The sequence below is a fragment of the Eptatretus burgeri genome, chromosome 3 (genome assembly GCF_056783735.1).
Source record: "Eptatretus burgeri isolate ZD-2024b chromosome 3, Ebu_testis_v1, whole genome shotgun sequence".
NCBI classification, from domain to species: domain Eukaryota; kingdom Metazoa; phylum Chordata; class Myxini; order Myxiniformes; family Myxinidae; genus Eptatretus; species Eptatretus burgeri.
In genome coordinates, this window is record NC_140963.1 from 82,755,291 (window position 1) to 82,783,152 (window position 27,862).

The 27,862-nt window shown below is 45.1% G+C and overlaps 2 protein-coding genes across 3 annotated transcripts in view; one reads left to right on the top strand and one right to left on the bottom strand.

The window, feature by feature from the left end:
• CUL2 (cullin 2) overlaps positions 1–27,862 on the top strand; it is a 79,108-nt gene that overhangs the window by 1,563 nt on the left and 49,683 nt on the right. For both annotated transcript variants that reach the window (XM_085874243.1, XM_085874244.1), the window contains exons 2-5: positions 4,381–4,502; positions 6,127–6,229; positions 13,730–13,824; positions 17,517–17,619. In XM_085874243.1, coding sequence (XP_085730369.1) covers positions 4,384–4,502; positions 6,127–6,229; positions 13,730–13,824; positions 17,517–17,619 — 420 coding nt within the window. In that variant the 5' untranslated portion in view covers positions 4,381–4,383. The remainder of the gene's footprint in view (positions 1–4,380; positions 4,503–6,126; positions 6,230–13,729; positions 13,825–17,516; positions 17,620–27,862) is intronic.
• Positions 408–2,164, bottom strand: LOC147030321 (uncharacterized). The gene has a single exon (XM_085872179.1). The coding sequence runs from the start codon at positions 1,812–1,814 to the stop codon at positions 408–410; it is 1,407 nt and encodes a 468-aa protein (XP_085728305.1). The 5' UTR covers positions 1,815–2,164.

The window sequence follows — 27,862 nt, forward strand, 5'->3', positions numbered from 1 at the left end:
TCTGGAAGGGTGGTCCAGAGTGGCTGCCATCCTGTTGCATCCTTTATCCATCCCCAATCAGAAGGGCTTGCGAGCTCAGGGTCAGGAACTAACGCCTGGTTCCAGATGTTGGCCTGGTAGATGGCACGCATGATGTGTTGCCTCAGAGCAGCCTGTGTGGGTGGGATATTCCCCAGGGTCCTGGACTTCTGAGTGAAGAGCTGTTGCCTCGCTTCGTTTACCTCCATGGTGTCGCTGGTTCTGTCATACATCAGCACCACGAAGCGCTCCACTCGTGACATGGACAGCTCGCTCACAGCACCTGGCACCCGTGAGAGCTCTTCAAAGGCCTCAGTCACTTCAGGAAGAGCCGTCCACGTGTCCCAGGCAGTCTTCTTTCCCTTGCCGCCGAATGCAGCGACAGTGTCTCATCCTGTGATTGCATGGAAGACTGGGAGAGTGGCACAGGTTCTTGGATCCAGCTTGCCAACCACTTTGTGTACACCAATGTACCTGAAACTGACGCCAGCACCAAGAGCTATCCACATTTCTTCCGGCTTTACCTTCAGGAATGCAGCCACAGCCAATACCACGACATCAGTGTCGACCGTGCGTATGGTCACTTTTGTGCTCCCTTTCTGCACAACATCTTCCATCCTGAAGCGTTGGCACACTCCATTGCCGATGTCGGATGACACTTGTAGGAGGCGGTCATATGAGACACACATCCCGAGATGGAAGAGTGTGTCAATGAGCCCCCTCTTGCGTGTGACAGCATGGACTTTCAGTGCAATGTAGAGTGGAAGTGGAGTTTCACGGTCACGGCTGTGACGCAAGGTGCTTGATGACTTCACTGCCCGTGCATGTTTGACACTGTTGAAGACCAGCAGCTGTGACACTGTTAGGGCGGCAGTTGTGGTGGCTGTGTCCACCAGCTGGGTCTGGTGTTTGATGTTGGCCCCATCCTGAATCATGTTCACCAGAGCCAAGAGTGTTGGTGGAACCGCTGCTTTCTGACATTCGGGCTGGAATGATCCATCAAAGGCGAACTTGGTGTCGAACATCTCTTTGCGCACCACCTGTGCTGCTCGTACCAAATGCATGGCATCACTGTCATGGTCACAGGCCTTCCTGAGAGCATCTCCAATGTCTTCTGCAAACGTCAGAAGTGTGTCTCTCCCTTGTGAATGTGCTCTTAGGTCAGGCAAGGCAGACATGAGTCGGATCTTCGATCTGGTGGTATGAATCCGAGTCTCCACTGTGGCACCCAGCTGTTCCAGTCGGACCTTGTACAGGTCACCCAGGTCTGCCAGCTTGAAAATAGGAGCACAATCGTCGCCATGCATGTCCTCCATGAATGCCACCAACTCAGCAAAGGCGATGCCATGCAGATGAGCCTCATCCCCATGCTCATCCTTGGAGGCAGCTTGTCTGGCTCTGTTGTAGAGAATGCGGAGGCAGTTGCGGTGATACGTTTGCGTGAGGGCAATCATGTCCCTGGGGGCAAGTTTGGCCAGCAGCTCCGTGTCCTCCAGCTCTAAGGCACACTTCCGAACATTCGTGTCTATCTGTTTGGTTGACTCTTCATGTAGGCCTTCAGAGCCAGCTGACTCATTGCAGAAGAAACACACAGGCTCTGTGAGCTTCACGTGGCTGTGAGCAGACCGTGTGTGAACAGTCAAACCACCACTTGAACTCCGCTGTACTAGTCGCTGAAGCTTTGTTTGGTTGTACTTTAACTGGCAGGTTTTATGCCACAAAGCACTGTGTGCAATCAGCGTGGCCTCTACGCCACCTCCATCGTCCAATCTGTCCAGATTCAGCTCAGTCGGCATGTGGCCAATGTCCTGAAACTGGAGGAGGTCCTTTGCCAATGACACATAACCGCTACCCACAGGTTTCTTGCTGGATTTGGCTGGACACTGCAAGGCTTCCCGTGTTTCTGCTTGGCAAAGAATACAAAGCTTCCAGTAAGTTGGGCAAGGTGGCTTGGGTTGCTTGGATGTGCTGCAAGGTTGAGTTGGATCTATCAAGACATGGCGTTTTCACATGGTGGCAGCGTCCTACACTACCCTGTGAATATATTTTCTTCAGGCTTGCCACCACCAGTTGTTAAACAGTTCTATAATCTAAGGATAGCTGTTAGCAGAACCTCCAGGATGAGTCTGACAGGCTATCTGAAACACACGAAGCATAAATAGTGTTAGCGCCATCTAAGATGATTTTACGTGAAAATATCATATTGAAATGTGTTGGACCAATGAAAATTAAATGATTTAGATCATCAAAGTACCTGAAATGAACCACAAACATTCGGTGGGATATATACACATCTTTATTGGAATAAAAATGCATTGTTTACATCGTTCAACATGTTTATAATGAAGGATGGGATGGTAAAAAACAGTTATCTTCGATGTTCGAGGTCATTGACCTCTCAAGGTCATTTAAGGTCAAACACAGAATGGCTCCACGTCTGAAAAGAAACCTTATGGTATGTTAGAACTTTCATGCTTTAGTCCTGAATTGCACAATTGATTTGCCTATCTGCCCCACTATATGTGTAGTCTGTTCAACAAGGGCTGCATGTCACACCTGAGTAATCGACATTGCTTGTGTGATAGCTACATCCCTCTAATCGGCATCCTCGCCACGTTTGCCTTCGCCGTGCACTGCTAATGCGATAGCAGTCACGATACGACATTTTTACTGAACAATATTGTCAATGTGACGTCAAAATACGAGCGAGCGTGCTGTTCCATTTTTTTTGTGTCGAGTCGATGCTGCTTCCGCTTTATGAAGTGCTTCAATCACAGATGCTTCACTTGGTGACAATAGCTCGAATTGTTATACAACACCATCGCATTGCAATATATACGTACACGTGGAAAAGGAGATTTTGCTTCCATCCCCGTCCCTCCAACGGCAGTCGAGGGACTTCTGGGCAGACCCAGAATTGAGGTATACTTGTTTGCAGGTAATGCATTCACAGGGATAACGAGCGCGAAGTTGATGGCGCGTCATCGCAAATCTCCACGCTTCACACCTAAAGCAAAGTTGCAAAATGACAAAACGGTCCACCAGGAGTGACCCAAAGTCCCCAAATCATGACGTATTTTGGGTCATTTCTGGTGACTACCACAACCATGTCGGAGGAGATAGCATGACAAACGGACGGAAAGACACCGACATTGCTGATTACAATATCCCCCCAATTGTTTTTTTAATACTTTGCATAATCAACACCTTTTTATCTCCACACTTTACAAAAATAATAATAATAAACGGGGGGCTATTGTAATCGGCTCCGTCTGTGTCTGTCTGTCTGCGTCACACTATTTCCTAAACGGTTGTGCAGAAATTTGCCGAACTCGGTACTTATGATCACCACATGGCAAGAGGTGCGAGAGCAGTATCATTTTGGGCGCCTCCACCTGCGGACCCTGCAGTGGGGTCAAAAGGTCGATTACCACAATATGCAATTACATGCACACTTTTATTTCGGTGCGAAGCTTGGTGATTTGCAATGCTCAACTTTGCTCTAGTTTTTTTCCTTGGAATATTTTTATGAAATAATTTGTGCAAAAAGAGACAAAATTGAAAGCAAACGCTGAAAAGGAGGTTTATTGGCAGGTCTGATTTCTGCTTCTGTTGGTGTTGGACAGAATTGCCTGCCCTTTGTACTCAAACATCTAAAGTTCATGTGAAACATCCAAACCACCTGGTCAATTTGTTTATAGTGCTGAAACTGCTGCCCAAAGAGCAACTTCACCGAGATGGAAAGCAGTGTAATCTCGTGTGAAGGAACCTCCAGGAACACAAAATCACTTTCTACCTACCCACCATCCAGACAGGAATTGGTAATTTGTTCAGAGTGCTAGCGATGGCTCGCCTACTCTTCGTGAAGAACACTGTGTTATCTTTAACATCCATCAACTAATGCTCGCAGATAGGACACTGAGTTTAACGTCTATCCACCAGTTGACACGCTTATTGAGACTTCACTCTGCATGTGAAACCCCAGGATGACAGTTTACACCTGAACCGAGATTCAAACCTAGGTTAGGCAGTTTAGCAGTGAGTCCGCCTACCTCTTGATACCTTGCGAGCTCTCTGTTGGTATGAGGTATATTACAACATCTTTCAATGTCTTACAACAGCTGTAAGATATTTAATGGGGGAAAAATCCCCCCCTCCCAAGGACTGAACTACTTTTAAAAATCATTTTAAAATAATGCTGACCCACTTATCATACGTTTTAATGCTTTACTGTTTTTGGCCTAATTAGAAATGGATTTGATATGAATTGCAAAGCTCCATCCAAATTGACTGAAGGTACTCGGTTAAACGTTGCAATCGCAGCATGTGCTTTTGATGTGCCTGTTTGCCCTTTCTTACTAGACCATGTCCCTTCGCCCACGCGTGGTGGATTTCAACGAGACGTGGGGAAAGTTGCTCACCACCATCCGCGGTGTCATCACCCTGGGCCACATCGAGAGGGTCACGTGGAATGACCGCTTCTCGTATCCTCATGTGTAGGAATGTGATAATGGTGGATTTAAAAAAAAAAAATTCATGGGGTTGTTTTGTTGGCTTTGTTTGTCATTCAATTACAACTTTAATTACGCACTGTTTGCATCATTCTCTCCAAAATTTGCATCACTTATTTTTAATGTCATTCTGATTAACTCCAAAATTATGTATTTTTACATGTCTCTTTTCATTGCTGGGAGTGCAGCTGCACTGCTGATGCACGGCTGTCTGTCAGTTAGGACATTGGACATTCAAAATTCGTAATTTGTTCAAACTACCAGTGATAAGTCACTTACTCTTTTGGAAAGACACAGTGGGATCTTTCACAATAACTAATGGTGGCTGACGGGATGCCCACTTGAATTCCCATCAGAAGGATGACGACACACACTGACGAATCGCCATGCATGCAAAACACTAGGATGATAGTTTATACCTGAGTCGAGATTCAAACCCAGGCCCGACAGCTTGGAGACGAGTGTGCATACCTTTAGTCCAGGGATCAGCAACCTTTTTGTGCAGAAGAGCCAAACAAAATCAAAACCTTGAACAGTTGGTGCACAAACAACCAATCATTTAATTTAAACACACAATTAACCTACACGTTGTGGAAGTGCAATTATGAAATAGTAGAAATTAATTAAAAGTTTATATTGTACTTCAATTGCCGTTTTCTGTTCAAGTAATGCTCAACTCTTCATGAAAGATTTGGAATTCCAGAAAACTTTCACTAAATAAAAAACCAAGACGAAACTGTCGAATTGCTTCCACAGCTCGACTGATTGAAAGACATATTGACCAATCAAAACTCAATGAAATTACAGACTCAGGAATACAAGCAACGATAACATCTGTCTCTGTGCCGCAGGCCTGTTCGTGCAGGACAGGCCCACGCCAATAAACAACAACAACAACAATAAGATGAGCTGGTAGGATGGTAGGTGATTCTAAATTTAAATGAATATGCACCACAAAATTACAACCCATGGTCAATTGTAAATATGTTTTCTAAACCAACATTGTAATATTTTGAATTAGGTCTTAGGCCTCTTTATTTGATATTTATATGTGCATCTGCACGAATAAACTTTGAGGCTCTGTGATCCACATTGGGATCTTAGAAGAGCCAGATATTGGATCATATAAAGAGCCAGCCAAAGGTTGCTGACCCCTGCTTTAGGCTGTCCCACCATCCCAAAGTAGGATAGGTACCGTAACTCTGCCTTTGCATTGGCTTTGTTGTAACCACAAAGTAAAACACTCTTTCAACTGTTCAATTTGAATACTTGTGAAAGCAAGTTTGATCTGAACAGCAAATTCACTTTCAAGTGTTCATTGAGGAATTGCATATGTAATGGGTCGAAGTGATGTTTTACGCAATTTCACATCCTTCTTTGATTGCCATTTTTGCCTCACTTTATAGCTTTTTTATTCTTCTTCCTTTCTGGATTTTCCAACCAGTCCGTAAGCCAATCCATGGTGTATGTGCTCGCTTCAAATCCGATGCGTTTTTATGTTTGACTTTCTGGCTCCATTTGGTTACGTTCTGGCATTCTTGATGTGATATGATGTAGAAAATGATAAATTATATGCCCTTGACTGCTGTCTGTCCAGCGATGTTTATGCCTTGTGTGTCGCGTACCCTGAACCCCTTGGAGATCGACTATACTCTGAAACCAAAGCTTTTCTGGAAGAGCACGTAAACGTTCTCTACAAGGTACCTTGCACTTCTTCCTATATTATTGTGATAATATGCCACGTGATGAGCTGTCATTATCTTGTCATTAAAGGAACTTGAATATGATGCATGTCACTAAGGGCTGACTGATAACATCACAGCAACAACATCACAAAGGTTTATCAGTTCATCAAAAACATGATTTTATCTCTGATAGCTGTCACTTCAATGCATTATGTTATCGACCTTATTCAAATGCATTTGGTATTGCCTTGTATATTTGAGTTGCAATGGTCATCTCATAAACTTGAGCAAGATGAGTGTTTTAAAAGAGAGAAGGAATGGAAGAGGTGCATGTACCGGAAGCAGATTTGACCAACTGTCGCTAACATTTTTGTCGAAGGTGAGAGATGTATGGATTCAGAGCATAGGTGGGCCTGAGGTTGAGCTCTGGTATGTCGAAGGGAAAAAAAACTAAATGATGTCGAGCTTCACAGAGAGTTGCCAGGGCTGTCTTTTTAGAAGGAAAAGGCCTATTGCTTTGGAGTAATTGCCTTTGGAGTAATTGCCACATGAATCATTATACCAGTGGCAGGATGTTGGGTGGAATAGCTGAAAATGTGAAGCTTCAAACGGATATAGTACAGTCTTGTGAAGCGAGTCGCAGGCACTTTCTATGCCCAGAGATGGAGATGACAGATTCCAGACCAGACCAATCTGCTGGATTATACTGCCAGCTGTGGTGCCATCTTAGTGGTTGAGAGAGAGACAGACAGACAGACAGACAGACAGACAGACAGACAGACAGACAGACAGACAGACAGACAGACAGACAGACAGACAGACAGACAGACAGACAGACAGACAGACAGACAGACAGAGATACAGAGACACACTTGCAAGAAGACATGATCTGAAGAGCCATTGGGCCATAAGAAAGAGCAAGAAATGTTGGAAGGGTTGTTGGACATGATTCAGTCAAGCATGTAATGGGAGTCATTAAGTGATTAATTCGTTGGAAAACTGGGTCAGGTCAGGTCTGGGAATATGTGCCAGAGCAATGCGTCACTGCGTCCACTTTCCGCAGGCATTCCAGGAGCCACCATTTAGCCATCCCCCAGGCAGATGCCTGGCCCATCCCCATCTCCTTGAGATGCTGATCAACCTGCTGCAACCGCAAGGTACGTGGTTTGCCCGTAGGCTTCCTCCACACATGAGGCTCCCTCACTGAGAGAATATGGTGAGCAGGAGCAGCATCAGAAAAATGAGCCACATGTCCATGCATCCGCAGCTGATGCTCACAGACGATACAGGTAACAAATCTCATCTCTCTCAGCAACCGCTCGTTGGACACAAAGTCTGACCAACAACAGCCAAGGATTCTCCAAAGAGACCTGGTACCGAAGAAGTTAAGTCTCCATCTCATCCGGAGAGCAAGACTTGGAAACACCAAGGACCGGAAGACTCGGACTTTCATCGTCCTGCACAGGTACCGACAGTGCCACACCCCATGACTCCCCAGGCCCAACCCAGATGTCTGTTGACCTCTGGCTCACAGAGAGCAGAGACATGAATATCACTGCCTAGCTAAGTGAATCTCTCCATGACCTCAACATCCTCACTACAAATGGGTACAGACAAGATATAATAGCAGCATCGAAGATGTCATTGAAAGCCTCGATCTTAGTTTTGACCCAGGAAACTCATAATCCCAACGACTCCGAGTTCTCATTCAGCACCTCAAGGGCCCCCAAAAGGATATCGAGAGTCTTCTCAAAGATGACTGCATCGTCTGCGAAATCAAGGTCAGAGATGTTGATATTCCCAAATGATGCACCTCAGCTTCATCTCTCCGACATCTTCCCCAGAATCCAATCCACACAAGTGCTGAAAAGTTTGGGGGCCAGTACACACCCCTGCCAAACTACAGGAGCAACTGGGAATCAGTCAGAGATGGTATCACATTTCACAGCATTCTCAGTACCAGAGTATAGTTCAGACATCAGATTGATCAGTTTTGGTGGCACCCCATTAAGACCAAGAATCATCCAGAGTGCAACCTGATTCACTGAATCAAACGCTCTGCAGAGATCAACATAGGCTGCAAGCAGCCCCTACTGAAACGCTTATCTGCATTTGGTGAGCACCCGAAGGGCAAGGATATGGTCAATCGTTGACCTCATTGGTGAAAGTCTGAATGCTCTGGGCACTGATGTTCAAGCAGATGGAGCAAAAACCCAATCAATAATTATTCGAGCAAAGTCCTTGCCTGGCACTGAGAGGAGAGTCACACCTCAGTTGTTGTTTCAGTCCTGGCGATCACCCTTCCCTTTCCAGAGAGGGACAAGAAGGATGATGCCTGTGGTCCAGGCAGTGCACAGAACTGCATGCAATGACATGAGTACAGCATTTGCACCAGCCTTGAGAAGTTCAGCGTGGATGCACAGATCTCAGGAGCTTTACTCCTTTTCAAACGGTTCACCGCAGCATGTGTTTCCACAAATGAAGGTGGATCGCAGTTGATTGGAGGGTTAGCAATAGGGATAGTAACAACCCTGACATCCAACTCAACAGCTGGTGGATCAGCCGAGTACAGCCGCTCAAAGTAGCCGGCCCAGTGGGCCTTCACTTCGGACTCCTCTTTCAAGAGCCCACCACCCTCCGCTCCAACTACAGTACACCGAGGGACGGGCTTGGAGGAACGCAATGCGCGAATTTCCCTGTAAGTAGGACGAGAATCACTTGACCACAGGTGATGCTCTACCCACTCTCAGATTCCTTGCACGCAGGCCTCCTTGTCCACCCTCAGCACATGTACAGTTTTTCGCCTCAACTCCCTAAACAGCTCAGCTCTGCCATTAAGCCTGGCCCTGCGACTCTGGTCAATGGTATCCAATGTCCCTTGAGAGACAAAATTCTTCTTCACCCTCTGGTGAGTTCAAAGTCATCCACCGGCAACATCAAGGATGGTGGTCTTAAAGGCACTCCACAACTCTTCAGGATTCCCCAAAGCACCCAGACCCCCCCCCAATCCCCACAGCCTGTTCGCAAACTCCTTAGCTACCCTTTCATCCTTGAGCTTACAAACATCCAGCCTTGGCTGGGATGGTACCATTCTCCCGGATTTAATCTGCAACTTCAGAGTTGCTACCACAAGTCTGTGGTCGGTGTTCAGGAACTAAGAACTCCGGTAGAGCCTGCAGTTCTGGATCGTCCTCCAGTGACCATCAACAAGCACAGGGTCAATCTCCTTTGCCACACCACCACCGTTGGAATACCAAATCCAGCGATGAGCCTGTGGGTGCTGCAACCATGAACCAGCCACCCTCAGTCCACAACTTCCTTCAAAGTCAAGGAACTTGGTGCTATTCTTGTTCACAGTTCAAGACCAATGGGGACCAACACATGTCTCATAACCATCTCTATCAGTTCCAGTCGATTCATTGAAATCCCCCAAGACTCGAAGAGTATCTTGCCCGGGGCAGTAATCAACTACAAAGTCAAGTGTGCATTGAATGCCTCTTTCACAGTGATATCACTCGCCTCAGTCGTAGCATACACAGAGATCAGGGAAATGACACCGAAAGAGTGCCTTCTGGACTGCAACCGGTCCAGACGGCATCAGCCCACATGTCCAAAAAACCTACTCCTCTGCTGTTGCTCACCCTCTGTCTGTTCTATTCACCCTCTCATTTTCTCAAGGTCATCTGCCATCTGCTTGGAAATAAGCAAACATTACTGCCCCGCATAAAAAGTTGCAAAAACAGATCCCTGCAATGACAGACCAATCAGCCTTCTCCCAATCATCAGCAAGGTTATGGAATCCATCATCGCTTCAGACATCAAATCCTTCCTCTTCTCCAATGGCCTGATTTCCCATCATCAATTTGGTTTCAGACCAGGTCACTCTCTCATGGACATGCTGCTTCTGCTCTCCCAACAATGGATGGAGATCCTCACTGCCAGACATGAATCCCAAGAGATATCTACGCGTGCTTTTGACACAGTCTGGCACCCTGCCCTGCTCACCAAACTCTCTTCCTATGGTATACAAGGCTATCTCCACTCATGGCTCGCAGACTTCCTCTCCTGTCGCAGTCAAAGTGTGGCCCTAAATGGAGTTCTTTCATCCCCTCTTCCTGTCCAAGCTTGAGTTCCTCAAGGCAGCATTCTGGGCCCTGTTCTTTTTCTAGTTTTCATCAATGATCTCTCTGACTCTGAAAAATCCTCTTTATCTCTGCTGATGACTCCACCCTCTGCCGTGCCATCTGTTATCCCTCAGACCGGCAAGCAGCAGCTTCTTCGCTCACTGCAGATCTGGGTAAAATCACAAACTGATCCAACACGTGGAACATGTCTTTCAATCCGGACAAATCTCACACTCACACTATGTCTCTTCGAAAGGAATATTTGGAACCCCCCGCCGCCCCCCATCTACTTTCTCAGCAATCCTCTGGAAGAAGTCCTTTCTTTCAAGCTTCTGGGTCTCACGATCTGCCATGATCTTTCCTGGGAAAGCCACATTTCCAACCTGGCCTCCAAAGCCAGTCGCTGACTGGGAATCCTCCGTCGTGCAAAGTCCTTCCTTGGCCCACTTGATCTCCTGACCACATACAAAACTTTCGTCCGCAGCCTGATTTTTTTTTTTTTTTTTTTTTTTTTTAACCTTGGTCGAGGCTCGTATGAGAGCTAACACACAACTCACAGCAAGGAGGCATGAGACAAGAGGGGCGGGAGTGGAAGGGACAAAACATTGGGGAACAGACACAGGTGAACTGTGGAAGGGAGAGGGATGGGGATGGGACGGGGAACATGGCGAGGAGAAGATGGACATTACAGGGACTTTCAGGAAGGAAAGCAGGAGAATTGAAGGAAGTGGGCTTGGGTGGATTATCGGGGGTAGAAAAGATCGAGGATTTGGATGGGGGAAGATAAGAGGTGGTGGTGAACAGCTGTTTTGAAAGCCTGGAGGGAAGAATGGGAAAGAATAGAGTGAGGAAGTTTATTCCAAAGGCGGGAAAAAAGAGGAATGAAAGAGTGAAGATGAGCAGTGATTCGTGATTTTGGTAGTTTTACCAGAAAGGGGTTGTTGGCGGACCTTGAGCGCCCTGTGGAAATGAGGTTGGGACAAATCGCAGAGAGAGCAGGGGGGGCAAGGCTGGAGAGGAGTCGGTAGAAGACAGAAAGACCACCGACCAACCTGCGGTGATTGAGTGAGAGGCCCAAAGACTCAGCTTCATTGCGGGAGATGCCAATGATCTTAAAAGCCCTGGTTTCGACAGCGTGAAGTCGAGAAAGGTGGGAGGCAGGAGCACCAGCCCAGAGGGGAGAGCAGTACTCCATCAGGCTACGGACAAAAGCTTTGTAAGTAGTCAGGAGCTCAAGAGGGCCGAGGAAGGACTTTGCACGACGGAGGATTCCCAGTCGGCGACTGGCTTTTGAGGCAAGGTTGGAAATGTGACTTTCCCAGGAAAGGTCATGGCAGATAGTGAGACCCAGAAGCTTGAAAGAAAAGACTTCTTCCGGAGGATTGTTGAGAAAGTGGATGGGGGGGTTTTGTAAACGGTCCTTTCGAAGAGACATAGTGAGAGTGTGAGATTTGTGTGGATGATGGAGTACTGCTCTCCCTTCTGTGCTGGTACTCCTGCCTCCCACCTTTCTTGGCTTCACTCTGTGGAAACCAAGGCATTTCGGATCATTGGCATCTCCCGCGATGATGCTGAGAATTTGGGCCTCTCACTCTCTCACTGCAGGCAGGTCGGTGGTCTTTCTGTCTTCTACCATCTCCTTTCCGGTCTTGTCCCCCCTGCTCTGTCTGCGATTTGGCCCCACCATATTTCCGCAGGGCGCTCAAGGTCCACCAACAACCCCCTTCTGGTAAAACTACCAAAATCACGAATCGCTGCTCACCTTCACTCTTTCATTCCTCTTTTTTCACGCCTTTGGAATAAACTCCCTCACTCTGTTCAATCCAATTCTTCCCTCCAGGCCTTCAAAACAGCTGTTCACCACCACCTCTTATCGTCCCCAATCCAAATCCTCGATCTTTTCTACCCCCGTTAATCCACCCCAAACCCACCTCCTTCAAATTCCCTGCTTTCCTTCCTGAAAGTCCCTGTAATGTCCATCTTGTATACCCCATGTTCCCCACCCCATCCCTCTCCCTTACACAGATCTCCTAATGTCTCTGTTCCCCACTGTTTTGTCCTTCCCACTCCCACCTCTCTTGTCTCATGCCCCCCTTTCTATGCGTTGTGTGTTTGCTCTCATACGAACCTCGACAAGGTATACAAAAAAAAAGTGAGGCATCCTCAGTGTCATAATACGCTCGTTGACTGGTGTCATTGGTCATTTGAGTCAGCTTACTGGACACAGCTACAGCAATTTCTTGGGCATGTTTACCATCAGAGAAACCAGACCAGTCGGAGGTATAACCACCAGCCATAATCTCACCACTGTCCGATCTCCGAACCACAGAGAGTGCTGCAATACTGTTGTTCAAACGCTGGAGCTCAGATGATGGCAGAGATAGGTGATCATCCTTTCTTGGAGTGAGGACATTCCAGGCATCCACCTGAAAGGACCATCTCAGGTTAATCTGAGTAGATTAACGTCTGGTGAATGACACCTCAGCACCACCCCGACACACACCACTGCAACCCGACCAAATAAGTTTACCCTGTGCTTTTCCTCCTATCATCAAAGAATGGGGGTCACGAAGGCTTTTCCCCAATCTGTCATCCGGTGAACTGCCCTGCAAAGGGCAGCTCCACAACGGGTACTTCCGTGGAATGGGTTATCAGTTTTATTTGCATTTGTTGTGCGTTTTGCGGAATGAAGTGTTTTATGGTGGCTGGTGTGCAAATCCTGCCACCGTCCTCCAAGAAAAAGGTAACCCAACTGCAGGAGTGCTTCCACAGCCACAGTTGGGTGCTGGATATGGTTGGCCGTTGGCTCACAAGGAGCTCCTCCATCCTTTGACAGGTTTTGTTTTTCATAATTCTGGGTATCCATATCCATATCCATCCACCATTCTCATTAGGAAACCTGGTGGGGGAGACCGTTTTGTCGTCGACATCCTGACCGTGAAACAAGTTTACATGGTCGTAGCAAATCACAGATCTGATCTGGCCTGGCCTGACCTGACAAAAGAAATCGACGAGTTGTTAAGGTCTCAAGTGTGACAAAAAGTCTTGCCTGCAACACTGCATCATCAGTGGTATGATAACCAATGCTTAAGAATCTGGAATTGAGGCAGTTGAAGTTGCCATCAGTTAGGAAAAGAGAGCTTGGTTGGGAGATAGGAGGGAGTTCGTTGCTGGTGCTTTGGAATCTGTTTTCGTTTAAACCAGCCGCTTTTGTTGCCCCATTTCTTTGGATATTGCATGGATTTCGCATGGTTTTGGTGTTTTTATTGTGGTTAAAGTAGGATTTTACCGAGGGCCATTGGTTGGAGTCTTTGTTTGGTCCAGTGGGTGCGGTTTTAGCATTTCTTGTATGTTTGGAGCATTTTACAAACACACTGTTGCTTTCCTGCAGAGAGTGCTCGAGTCAGAGGAAAGGATGCTTCTGACATACCATGCCTACTGGGAGGAGTACTCAAAAGGTTCAGATTACCTAGATTGCCTGTACAGGTATGGTGCCCCAAGGCTGCACAGTGATGATGATTTGGTGTGTAATACAGTTTGATTGTTGTACATCGTAAGCTCTAAGCTCGTATTTCTGTTGTGATGAATCATGCTAATTATTGGTCATTGTTTGAGGAATTGTGGTTCAATCTGTGAAGTTTGGAGAACAGATTACTCATGGATGTTGCTGTTTAAAAAGAAAAGAAGATGTGATGACCATATTTTCCGCAAATAATCCACCCCTTAGTATTCCTTCCCAACACCTGGGGAAAAAAGTGATCGAGGAAAATTTCAGGCATGTATAACCCACACATGGGTATACTGCGCAAGCCAGGGGTCTGTTCAGTTACCAACTTTGTAGTGGAGTGCTCCCCAAGTGGCTTAAGCACTTCATTTGAAACCATTGACAAGGAATGGCTGGCTTGACAAGCGCTAACTAGCTGCTTGGTAACTGAGCACTCCTCCCGTGCCCTCATTCGTATGGGAGGACATGTGGGGTGGTAAAGATGGATACAGATGCAAACTCTCATGAAGAAAAAGCAAAATTTGGAAGAAGAATTTGAGCTTGGGGGTGGGGTGGGGGGTGAACGGGTGCAGAAAATATCATGGTTTTTGGATGGGGCATGATCTGTGATGGTGGTTAAAAAGCTGTCTTGAAGACTTGGAGGGAAGAATGAGATTGAAGATAATGTGGAAGTTGGTTCCACGGGTGGGGAAAAAAAGAGGAACGAATGAGTGGAGGTGAGCAGTGATTCTCATTCTTGGAAGGTTCACCAGATGGGGGTTGATGGTGGACCACGTGCACCCTGCAGAAACCTTAGGGTGGGGGGGGTGCGCCCTGCAGAAACCTTGAGGTGGGGGTAATGCTGGGTGGGGCAAAGCACTGAAAGCAGAGGGTGCAAGACCAGAAAGGAGGTTGCAGAAGATGACAGAGAGACTATCGACAGGTTTGCAATGAGAAAGTGATAGACCCATTGACTCAGCTTCGTCGTGGGAGAATCCAATAATCTTGAAGGCCTTGTTTTCCATGGTGTCAAGCTGAGTAAGGTGTGAACCAGTGTCACCAGCCCACAGGTCGGGGAGACGGTTCAAGCTGTGGGGTGAGGAGAGAGTATTCAATCAAGCTGCTGATGAAGGCCATGTGTGTGGATAAGAGTTCAGGTGTGCCAAGGAAAGATTTTATATGACGCAGGATGCCCAGTTGGCGATCTGCTCTGAAGGACAACTTTGAAATTTCATTTACCCGAGAAGTGTCATGGCTGATGGTGAGACCCAGGAGCTGACAGTGCACCCCCCACCCCCCCGAGTTCTCAAGCTCCGCCTCACCCCCGAGTCCTCAAGCTCCACCTCCACCCACCCCGATTCCTCAAGCTCTACCTCCCAACCCCCCATCCCGAGTCCTCAAACTCCGCCTCCCACCCCCCGAGTCCTCAAGCTCCACCTCACAACCCCCCAAAGTCCTCAACCTCTGTCTCCCAACCCCCCTTGAGTCCTCAAGTTCCGCCCCAACCCCCCACTCCAAGTCTTCAAGCTCTGCCTCCCAACCCCCCTGAGTCATCAAGCTCCACCTCTCTACCCCATCCCTCAAGCTCCGCCTCCAACCCCCGAGTCCTCAAGCTCCGCCTCATAACCCCCCTTGAGTCCTCAAGCTCCGCCTCACAACCCCCTTGAGTCCTCAAGCTCCACCACCCAACCCCAAGTCCTCAAGCTTCGCCTCCCAGCCAAGTCCTCAAGCTCTGCGTCCTGACCCTCCCCTCCAAACAATAAGGCTTCAATCCCCTCCCCATTCCAAGCCTTTAAACCCACTCCCCCTCCCCCACCACCACAACTCCTCACCCCTGCCCCTCCCCCTTCCCAAAGCCTCAACCTCCCCTCTCCAAACTCTATCCCATCCCCAACTCTGTCTTCCTCTCCTCAATCTCCCCCCTCGTAAAAGGAAGCGGGTATTCCCACATCAGAACAACGGAATATTTAACGCTTTACCCACCCCTTTCATGCTATCACCAACCTCACAAAAACCATGATCGAACCAAATCCTCCATGTTCTGGACCATCACTGTTGCCTGTTCAACTCACAAACCCACAAGATATGCGGAAACCCCGTGGAAATGCAACTGTCAAGTGCCCATGAGACCCGAAAACAATTACATTCTTCCTGATGTATATATACACACCGTGTTCAGTAAATAATGATGGATGTTTTCTTTCACAATGTCACAAGAGTCCTGGAAGTCCTCAAACAAAGACCTTCAGAATGACATGGGTTTATGGTCCCTGGTTGAGTTGTTTAAGAGGAAATGCTCAGAAATAATAGCAAGGGCCTGTATACCCTCCCTTTTAAACACCCTGCTTGAGAGAATACCACACAGTTATTTGGGTGATGTATGAACAACAGACCACTGCCTCGATTACTGAGGCCTATCTTCATAAGGCCCATGATACATATCAGCTCAAAATCCTTTTAACTGTCGCTTTGGTCATTTTACTCTGAGGAGAAAGCTTGAAGGAAGGACTTGGTGATTGTGAATATTACACCTCCGAGGATGTCGTTGGCTTCACATCGCAGGAGGCACCAACATGGTGGCTGTATGATTTTTAAGGTTGAAATTGTGGGTAGTCAGGTGAACTTTCCAACCTTTGGCAGGCAAACTAACGCACACATGCTCGCCTTTTATAGTATAGACTTCTCTGAGCTACCAACAAAATATTTGACCATTTTGTTGACAATAGTTTTTCCTGAAAATATTTATTTATTCATTATCAGAAGGCCAAAGTTCATGCTCATGCTGTACTTGTGCTTTTGGAGAGCATGGACACTTTTTATTTCTACATAATTGACGTGAAGGTTTAAATCTTCAGGATTCTTAAAAAATTTTCCCCCATTGGTGATTCATTCTCTGAAGAAATTATACCTTTGGTGACGTTAAGGCGGAATATCGAGCAATGGGATGATGAATGCTTTTTAAAGTTTGTTTTTTTCACATTGTTAAAGGCTTTTTATGAATGCTTGGTCCACCGGTGCATTTGCTTCGTACATTTCAGTCCTGCATTGTTTTGTTTTTTAAAATTATTATTATTATTACGCTTGTGTAACAGAGAAACCAAAGCCTGGTGTTGGCTTCGCGGTTAGGGTGGTGGCCTGGGATCCTCGGGTCCTGAGTTCGAGCCCCGTTTTCTGCTGAATTAACACCAGGTGGTTGACTCAGCCTGTCATCCTTCCGAGGTCGGCAAAATGAGTTCCACTGTAATGGTAATCGGGGCACTGCATTCAGCGGCATAGTCACGCCCCTAAGCAATGATGCAACCAAGCAGCCAAAAAGGCTGAACACGATGTGGACAGAGAAATCGATGAACGAAAAGGGAAATTCTCACATTAATGCAACTTGCATGGTGCCATGCTGTCTGATTTTGACAGTCTTGTATTTATTTGTATTTCTTCCACATGATGCCAATAGTGCATTCCACTTAATACTTTTGTGAGCTCCTGAAATGTCTTTCTCCTTTTGTTGTTCAATTTTTTTTAAAGTATTTTGACTAAAGCAGTGACACAGTACTTTGACTTTAGCTTTGCCCGGAAGGGAGAGACCGTTGTAATCTGTGTGCGAAAGGGATCACTTAGAGTCTCAGACAAAACAAAACAAGGGAGGCTCTGCATTGTTCATTGCTCTATAATTGTGTTTTTATGGTTTGGAATGCAGGTATCTGAACACGCAGTTTATAAAGAAGAGCAAACTGAGTGAGGCGGATATCCAGTATGGTTACGGTGTTGACAGCAGTGAGCAATTGATGGAGATTGGTGAGGTGGGTACATTTGAAAGGAACGAGGATAGTATGATGACTCAGCATTCGGTCTTGTATCTAAAAATGGTCATAGTTAAAGTTTGCTGCAGTTATTTTTCTCCTAAATTTTCACTCACTATGTGATAGATGTGCATTGCCATTTGTCATGCAGCGAAAAATGGTTGTGAATCATTGAGTTTCTTTTCAAAGGCTGTTTTGTTCACCTTTTTAGGTCATCTCGACTGAGATGACCTAATAAAGCCGGACCAAATGTCCGTACGTCCGTCCATACGTCCGTCAACAATTTTTCTTTCCGATCTTGAAGTAACTTCATATGTGGGTAGAGGTCGATGAGTGTTGCACAACGATATAACTTTTGTCCGGGTTCAAGGTCAGGGACGAGGTCACGAGGCCACGTAAGTTATAAAAATCACCATTTTCAAAACCTATCTCGTCTGCCATTCTACAAGATATTCGGCAACTGTTTATTGATTATGATAGTAAAAAATATTATCTTGTATCTGACCGGACAGATTTTTGAATTTCCTTCCCGTTTGATCGTCACGTGATCTGGAAGATGGCCAAAAACGCGTTAAGTAATATTTACAAGATAGAAATAAAACCCAATCGTGTTTATACACCGCACAGCGGTTAACAACAACCGAAAGCAAAAAGTCATAGCCAACACCATGGATTCGAAATAGCCAGGGCTATTGTGTTGTTGTTGTTGTTGTTATTTCCTATTCTCTCACGTGCACGCGTTAAGTATTAAGCTCACTTAGTTCGCTATAAAACACATTTTTATCCTTTTATATTTATACATTTTCCGCCGAAGGTGCAAAAGTTTCAAAACCCGAAATGTAAACGTCGGCATTTATTTTCAAAATATAATTTCGTGCGCGCGCGCCAAAATGCCGAGTCATCTTTAACCAAACTGCGCAGTAGTCTTCGGTCATGGCGTCTGAGCAGTGGCCAGCGTGGTTCAGATTGACTGTGGTTTTTGGGGCGAAGGAGATTGTTAAGAAGTATGTCGGCGGTATAAATTCGAGTGACTGTATTGGTGATTTAATCACGCAACATCTTGACGACGAATATTCTGGCTCAACGATTGCATCAATTCTGTGCATCAGCAGGGATAATTTGCAGGCTCCTCTCGATCGTGCCGATATCTAACATAATCACCGGTGGACATGGGGCTGCAGGCTGTGGGGCGAGGCCACGGATCCCGGATGAGGGGATAAGTGATAAATTATGCTACATGCTTCGGGCTTTCTGATTTATATATCAATGACTACATTCCATAATTAATGAATTAATAATTATTGAATCTGGCATACAAAATGTTTTTTCATACCCGACATGTTACTTTGTGCAGTGTCACGAAACTTCTGTAGAATTAATAATGAATTTGCGAGCTCTAACAATTTTTCAAACCTCAATATCTCTATAAATATTTGACCAATTTTCATTCTGAAAGTTGCATTATAATCAGTGAAGAATAATCTATAGTATTATCATAATCTCCGAGAACTAAGCCTATTTTTTCGTTTTTTTTCTACAACAGGAAGTGAAATGTCCCCAGAGAGTGGACGACCGGAAAACCACGTATTGCACTTACTGGTGATTCTGATGTGTTAATCCGGGTACTAAATGAACAATAAATATTTATTAATTATTTAATTCATAGTATTATCCTAGTGTATCTCTGTGAACTATTTCAATCTAAACAGTTAGTTTGGACTGCTTCGCGGTTACCTGAACTGAACATTGAGAACTTGTGGTATTATAGAGATGACCGTCACCCCCACACAGGGGTAATTTTTTTTTCTTCATTTATTCCCTCCGCCACTGAAGGTGAAGATGTTTTCACCCCTCTTTGCATGTCTGTTTGTCTGTGAGCAGAATATCTCATAAAGTTATGCATAAACTCGGATGAAATTTGGTGGATAGGTTGGGTGTGTGACAATGACAAATTGATTAGATTCTGGATCGGCATACGATAATTTTTTGAGCGATTCTTAACCATTGAGAGATGGGGCCAAAAACAATATACAGCACAATATATCAAAGTTGTGGATGAATTTAGGCAAAATTTGGTGGGCAGGTGTGTGACAAGGATGAGTTTATTTGATTTGGTGAATATGTGGATCCAAATCCAAGAATTTTAAAGTGATTTTTTTCACCATTGAGAAATGAGGCCAAAAATGACATATTGCATATCTTAAAAAGTTGTGGACAGGTTATGACAAAACGTGGATGAGTTGGGTAGTAGGTGACAAGAACAAGCCGATTAGATTTTGATGTGTGACAAGGTCCCGATGCAGATCTGACCTATACATCCATCCATCCATTGGGACCATACTCTGTACAGAGCGTCGGTGCTGCCGAAGCAGTCCCCTGGGCTATTGGACACAATCCTAGATGAGTCACCACTCCAATGCAGCATACTCAAATGGCTCAATCATCCCACCAAGCTGGTACTCACTTTGATGACCTCAGAAGGATGATAGGCTGAGTCAACCCCACTTGGTATTAATTAAACATCTGAGTGGGATTTGAACTCGGGACTCTCCGATCCCAAGCCTGCCACCCTCACCGCTAAGTCAACACCAGGCATATCCAGCCTATCAATGAGATATAAAACGTAACCTGTTCAGCCTGGCAGAGGTATACGCTTTACTGAGCACCATTGTAGTTCCTCCTTTTTTTCTTTTTTTTGTCTTCCTCGTTTATTGAATCAAAAAAATTCATACTGATCAGATGAAGTGTTCTATGTAAGCAATTGTGATGTCATAATGAAGGCACCTATGACATCATGAAAAAAATCACACTTATTCCCCATATGGAGTACTTGCCATGTGCCAAGTTTAAATTTTTTCATTGGTGTGGTTTCAGAGATAGAGAGGTCCAAAGTTTTTCCTGTGTTTTTCCAACATGCCTGCCACAGCACGTGACCTATGACGTGATTATTAAAACATTCTACACGAGTCGTCGCTCCTCTGGTGAAAATTTAATCTCGATCTGTCGCGCAGTTGCAGAGAAAAGCACTCATGTTCTGTAAGGACAGACAGACAAACCCACCCAAATGCAATACCCTCTCCTCTGGCAAGGGTAATAAGGGAAATAATAATGGATTGAAGACTTAACTGAAAGCCCTACGCAATGCATCTTGTTCCATTTACCCACGAGACAATAACGGAAGGGCTAACTAAACAAATACTAATGAAATAACTGTCTCGGGATTGCTGTATGTTGGGTGCCATTGCCTTGGGGGAGTGCCAGCTTCACAGAGCTGCAACAATATATTTCAAGACTATGTTTTGAATTTCAAGAGAATGCTTTGGAGAGTAGTTTTGAAGTTGTGGGGATGTGTGAAACATGAATTACTCCATCCGATGATATAGCCATCGCTGACCTGAAGCCTTCTGGGAATACCTTCAAACACCTTCTCAGGTCACGTCAGCAAGGTGGTGGAGTTGGTCTTCTTTTTTGCGATGAACTGAACATAACTGTTGCACCATCTTCGGATTTCCAATGTTTTGAGATGTCAGCTAATATGACTTCCAACAGCACAAATGTGGACATTCTCATTATTTACCATCCTCCTGGTACCCCAGTCATCCTTTTCAAGTTTCATTGATGAGTTCCCATGTGTGTTGTGAGCGCATTTTTAGATCTGCGTCGCTTTTGATTCCTGGTGATTTTAATTTCCATTTTGATGATTTTGCGGCATCGAACACGAAAAGATTCAACGACCTGCTAGTTGGTTACGTCCTTGTGCATTATATTTGGATACCGACCCACAATAGAGGTCACATCCTGGATGCGTTCACTTCATGTCATTCTGAAAGCAAGATGTTTTTTTTCTCACTTCCAAGTTGTTCCAGGTATTTCAGACCATTCTGCAATTTCTTGTGACATATATTTGCACAAACCTCAGTTACTTGTCAATCAATATGTCATGCAAAATATTAATGCAATCGACAGTATCGTTTGCTATTGATATAATCAAGTGATTTCACTGCATTCTCCACTGGTACTCTATCTGTCAAGATTCATTCGCATACCCCTTGGTACAGTAATGAAATCAAGTGTGAGAAACAAAAACGCAGCCAACTGGAAAAGAAGCGGCATTCCTCCAGGTTGGAAATAGATTGTCAACTGCATTGTGAACAAAAACAGCACGTCAATTCTCTTCTTCATCAATCAAAACGCGTCCACTACAACCAAATGATTAACGACCGTGGTCATGGCTCCAAGAAAGTATTCCATGTCACTAATGAACTCTTAAATCTCAAACGGTCATCTATATTTCCGATTCATGTATGCAGAAAATCTCTTTCACTGCATCTTTGCCAGTTATTTGCCCCCAAGATCAACTCTATCCGGAACAGTCTTTCCCCCGTTGTCTCCACATTTTCACCACAAATGTCATCTGAACGTCAAGTACTTGACCCCACCACGCCAGACGAAATTGAGTCACTCATCCGCACTACTCCAGCAAAATCGTGTGAGCTTGATCCCATTCCGACAAAGCTTTTGAAAGCATACGCTGATGTCATTTCTCCATTATATTGCTGAAATCGTCAACTGAAGTTTTCAGACTAGAGGAGTTCCAAGAGCACTAAAGTTGGCCCATGTATACCCGCTGCTAAAGAAGCCATCACTTGATCCTGAATCTCTCCAGAACTGTCGCCCAATTTCTAAGCTTCCTTACCTGTCGAAAGTTCTTGAACGAGTTGCCGTCTCGAGATTGTCTGCATACCTTCAGGAAAATGACTTATTTGACAATCGGCAGTCTGCCTATTGTGCAAACCATCGTGTCAAAACCGTTCTTGTCAACTTATCTAATGATATTTTGAATGAGATGGATGTTGGAAGGATCACAGTTGTGTTATGAGACCTTTCTGCAGCATTTGACACCGTTGATCATGGTATACTTGTAAACGTTTTGCGATTGTGCGCTGGACTGGTTCAATTCTTTCTTGTGTGAGCGTCAGCAGTTGGTGTGTGTAAATCATGAAAAATTTGACCCTGTCCTGTTGAGTTGTGGGGTCCCACAACGATCTGTTGGTGGACCGTTGCTGTTTGATCTTTATCTGAATGGACTCAAGCAGGTGCAACAACGTCACAATATGAACTATCATTGCTATACTAATGATGTCCAGCTTTATGTATCTTTTGCCCATGTCCAGAATGATGTGGTGAATACCCTTTGCAGACTTGAAGTCCACATTGAGGACGTGAAACCTTTAATGAGTTCATATTCACTCAAATTGAACAATGATAAATCCGAACTTATTTTGTTTGGTTCAAAATTGCAACTCGCTAAGATAAATGTGCCCAATGCAAGAATAAGGTGACTCAATGGTCACTTCTTCAATAGCCTGTCAGAACCTTGGCGTTATGTATCACTCATGCATGTCAATGTCAAATTGTGTCTCCAGCATTTGGAAATCAGTGCGATGCCAATTGTGAAACCTCGGTTGAATTCGTAAATATCTCACCCTTCTAGCAACAGAGAAACTTGTCCATGCCCTTATTTCATCCCACCTAGATTTCTGCAACTCCCTGTTGTACCAGTTTCCTAACATTCAACTTGCCAGACTCCAGAAGTTACAAAATACTGCTGCACGTATTGTTACAGTGTCCGTTCAAAGAACCCGCATCACACCCATACTGAAAACACTCCGCTGGCTCCTGGTTTCGTAATTGAATTGTGCTTAAGTTGTTGCTCATATTTCATTCCTTGCATGGTTCTGCTCCATCCTATAATGGAAGTTCAATTGTTCAATATAATCACACTAGATGCCTTCGTTTATCTGATGATGATTTACTCGTTACACTGCAGATGCACAATTCTTGGGGGGACAGATCCTTTTCTCATGCCGGCCCTTACCTTTGGAATAAGTTTCCGCAAACAATCCATGGTATATCCTCCCTTATTGCTTTTAAAGGCGCACTTAAGACCCATTTCTTTCACAATAGTTTTCATTGAATGATATTTATTGAATTTGTGTTTTATCTGTTAATGAAATACATTGTTATCTTTTTGCTGATTAAGATGTTTTTACACTTGATGAGGAATATAACTTTAACTTTGTTTATTTTTCTATTTTGTAACACGCCATGAGCATCATTACTTAGCGGATACCCACCCCCCCCCCACTCCCTGGCCCCGAAGCATCCAGCTTAACCACAAAAAGTAGCCACAATTCATGGGCCAAGCTGTCTCCCCATCCGTGCTGCCACTAACGGAGCCCTCCCCAGTCTTGAAGCATCCAGTTCCACCACAGCAATGAACCACGACCGATGGATCAAGCTGTGTCTTTATCCGTGCTGCCACCAATGGAGCCCTTCCGTTCTGTAAGCATCATACGTAACCACAGCAAGGAACTAAGACCCGTGGACCAAGCTGTCTCCTTATCCATACTGCCACCAATGGAGTCCTCGCCGGTCTTGAAGCATCCAGCTTAACCACAACAAGGAACTACACGACCCATGGACCAAGCTGTTTCCACATCTCTGCTGACTCGTGGGCCAAGCCACTCTTCCTCCCCCCATCCATCACCTCCACACCCACCATCCCCGAAGTGACTACAATGTTGATCTGTGCGACCTCCCCGACTCTGTCGATGTCGATTGACCTCCCGTGTAGCCTCCGGTGTACTCCCAGTCTTGGTCTCTTCCCTCTCGGTCTCATTCTTCCCCAGTCTCACCCCTCCCTGATGTGCCATAATCGGCAAAACACAGCATGCATATATATATATATATATATATATATATATATATATATATATATATATATATATATATATATATATATATATATATATGTATATATATATATATATGTATGTTGAGATCGAGTTCTTTCCACACCGATCTTCAGGTAAAGAAGAGTTTATTACACATGAAATATATGCGCATATGGAGAGTGGCGAGGAATGTACAATGGTTTGCTGAGACCAACTCTGGCAAGCTCAGTTTTAGCTCTGTATATATAGTTTTACTCTGACCTCTGCGTGACTGCTCGTCAAGCAAGATTTATCTTGTGGTACACTCATTAACTATTTCAAGCTCCTGCGTTAGATAAGAAAGTAAAAGGTTGCCTCTTTTCCCTTGCCTATCTTCCACCAGCAAGGTCACCACCCACATGTTGTTGTGCCTTATGGGCTGGGAGGCCCAGCTGTGACATTTCACAAGCAATCCTTTTTGCTGAACAAGGAATCCCTTTTGCTAAACAGAGAAAACAACAAGATTATCTTTTCCACATTTCCATTGTGCAATAGTGCAAAAACACTGATGACTTTAGAGGATACATACAGTGTCCCCACATTCCCCCCTGTTGTTACTTTGGAACATTGTGTAAAAGTAGCAAAAGCTGCACTGTATGTAAAAATTCCGCAAGGTGGAGCATTCGTGGACCAGCAGGACAGCAGACAGCGACCTCTTTCCAGGAGTAGCTCACTCTTCAACAACTCCAAGCGGCTCCATATCGGTCAGGGGCTCCCTCTGCACCCCCTTAACCTGTCAACAGGCCCGAGCCTATCGCCCGGCCGGCCCACCACCACCCCTAAACTTTAGCAAGCTTCGCAGTAAATGGATAATATTTACAAAGTATTTTTTTCCCATCCTCTCCATTGGCGCAAGCAATTGGATATACTCATCCAATGTGAGTTTGGGCAGTGAGTTGACAATCACATCAGGTACATGATACATTTCATCGGGTTCTAAGGGTGCGGGTGAGGTGTACAATGCTGGAGCAGGGGGTGTAATTATAGGCGGAGGTGGTGGCGGCAGCATAGTCACAGCAGAGTTCACCAGAACCATCTCCGTCTGCAATGGTTGGGCGCTGGGCGTCGTCCATCCTGAAAAACACTTTCCAACGGCCCTTTTCACAATTGGTTTAAAGAGCATCAATAATACGAATGCCGCCACGATGATTACCAGGAGTGTTATTAAGAACCTTAAAATAGTTCCTCCCCAACCCCCCCAAATAGTGCCTTTAACCAGCTACCTCTGCTATCACCACTTTCTGCATAATGACTGTATTTGCTCACCTCCTTCCTTATGTGATTGGCTAAGTTAGGCCTTAGTTATTTTATAACTTGGTTTACGCAGTTCTTCAGCTAAAACGTAGGGTCGGTAGGTCGAAATATAAATATAATTCCAATTTTTAGAAATTATATATTTTTATGATTTGTTTTCGGATGTTCCATGGAAAAGACAAGGGTTTGTGGGGGGAAAATAAATATATATCCCAGACCAGGAGGATCTAAGAAAACATTGAAGATGGAAGACCATTCAAATGCAGGATGCCCATGTTCACTGTCATCTGATGTGAAAAAACAATAAAGAAGGATTAAAACTTGTTTTTACAATATAGTCTGGCATGTTTTTATTATAGAAACCTGTTGGATCATCAAACAAATGGAAACAATGCTGAGAAAATTACTGTCCAAGTCGTAGATGTGTGCGTGCACACCAGTGCATAGTGCTGGATATGATTAAAAAAGGTGTCTACTCGGAGTCAACATGCTCAAAACGCTCAGAGCCATAACCAGCTCTTACTTTTCAGCGGGCATATGATCGTATTGTCTCCCCATCCCCATGAGCACATCAAAGGCTGATTTCTGGTCCGTTGAAGGCTGAATATCAGCATCTCGCAGGGAAACTTTGACATACTTGGCACCGGAATCTTTCAATACGAACAGCGGTGTACAACTTTCGATGGAAACAAAATCGGCACGATCGAGAGTAGCCTGCGAATCATCCCTGCTGCTGCACTGAATTGATGCAATAGTTCGGCCAGGATATTCGCCGTCAAGATGTTGCGTGATTAAATCACCAATACAGTCACTCAAATTTATACCGCTGACATACTTCTTAATCACTTTCGCCCAGAAACCACAGTCAATCTGAACCACGCTGGCCACTGCTCAGACGCCATGACCGAAGACTACTGCGCAGTTTGGTTGAAGGGGACTCGGCATTTTGGCGCGCGCACGCGTGAAATTATATTTTGAAAATAAATGCCGACATTTACATTTCGGATTTTGAAACTTTTGCACCTTCGGCGGGAAATTTATAAATAGAAAAGGCTAAAAATGTGTTTTATATTTATATTTCATTTCGGCAAATATACCGTCGGCAGATCTGTAAACCAAGTTATAAAATAACTAAGGCCTTAGCTGTTTGCTTTGAATTATCTGGAATGTAGGTGCAACATTCAGTGCCAATTACAGCACATGTTCCTTCAATGATTCAATTACCGGTGCTATCCCGGCTTCTGCTTCTCTGCAGAGAGGGCATTGGCGCACATTCGGCCAACGCATTCCGGGTTTGAGTTTAACGACTAGGGGCGCTACCCCAATGATACGACCCACATCATTATCATGCCGGGTCCACAATTCTTGTGGAACCCTTTCTTACAGACCTTCGACGTCCCTTGTTTCACTTGCAGTTTCCATCAACATCTCACGTTTAGGAGGTAAATTAACCTCCTCCACAATCCCTCGTAATACCTGTTCTTTAAAATCACAAATCCACCTTTTGTTATCCGTCAACCTATGCACTCGCCAATGCAGTATTGTTGTTGTGCGGGTCACTGCTGCCTCCTGCAGGCGATAAACCATCAGGCCCAAATCCTTTGGGTGATACCTCCTGTCGTGGTTATTGTCACATGCGAGGTTACCCCTGGCAGGTACTTTGTCAATTGTCTTTGTTCCTCCATGAGCTTAATCTCCATTGCAACACCTTCCCTACCGATCATTAAACGGCAACCCAATGAATCATCACATCTTTCCAGGCACGGAGCAATTCCCTCCGCAAATTCGGCATAAATTCCATTCGCATAATAATAGATTGTACAGTGTGTGTGTGTGTGTGTGTGTGTGTGTGTGTGTGTGTGTGTGTGTGTGTGTGTGTGTGTGTGTGTGTGTGTGTGTGTGTGTGTGTGTGTGTGTGTGTGTGTGTCATTGTAGGTGTGTGTCGTTACTTGTGCATTGTCTAGCCACATTCTTATATCTTGGGTTTCAGCTAATATTGCCTCCAAGCATATTAAAACATCGCGAATTGGTTGCCTTGGTGATCTACACCAATAGATAACCGGGTGTGGTGCCATTAAAACCATCATTGCCAAGTGTGTTCTCTCCCGGGGGATGTCAACAAACACCCCCTTTTTAGTGCATGCTATCGTGCATCTGAGTTTCCATAACAAATCTCTCCTAAAAAGTTTACTGGCATAGTGGTTGTGAGAAGG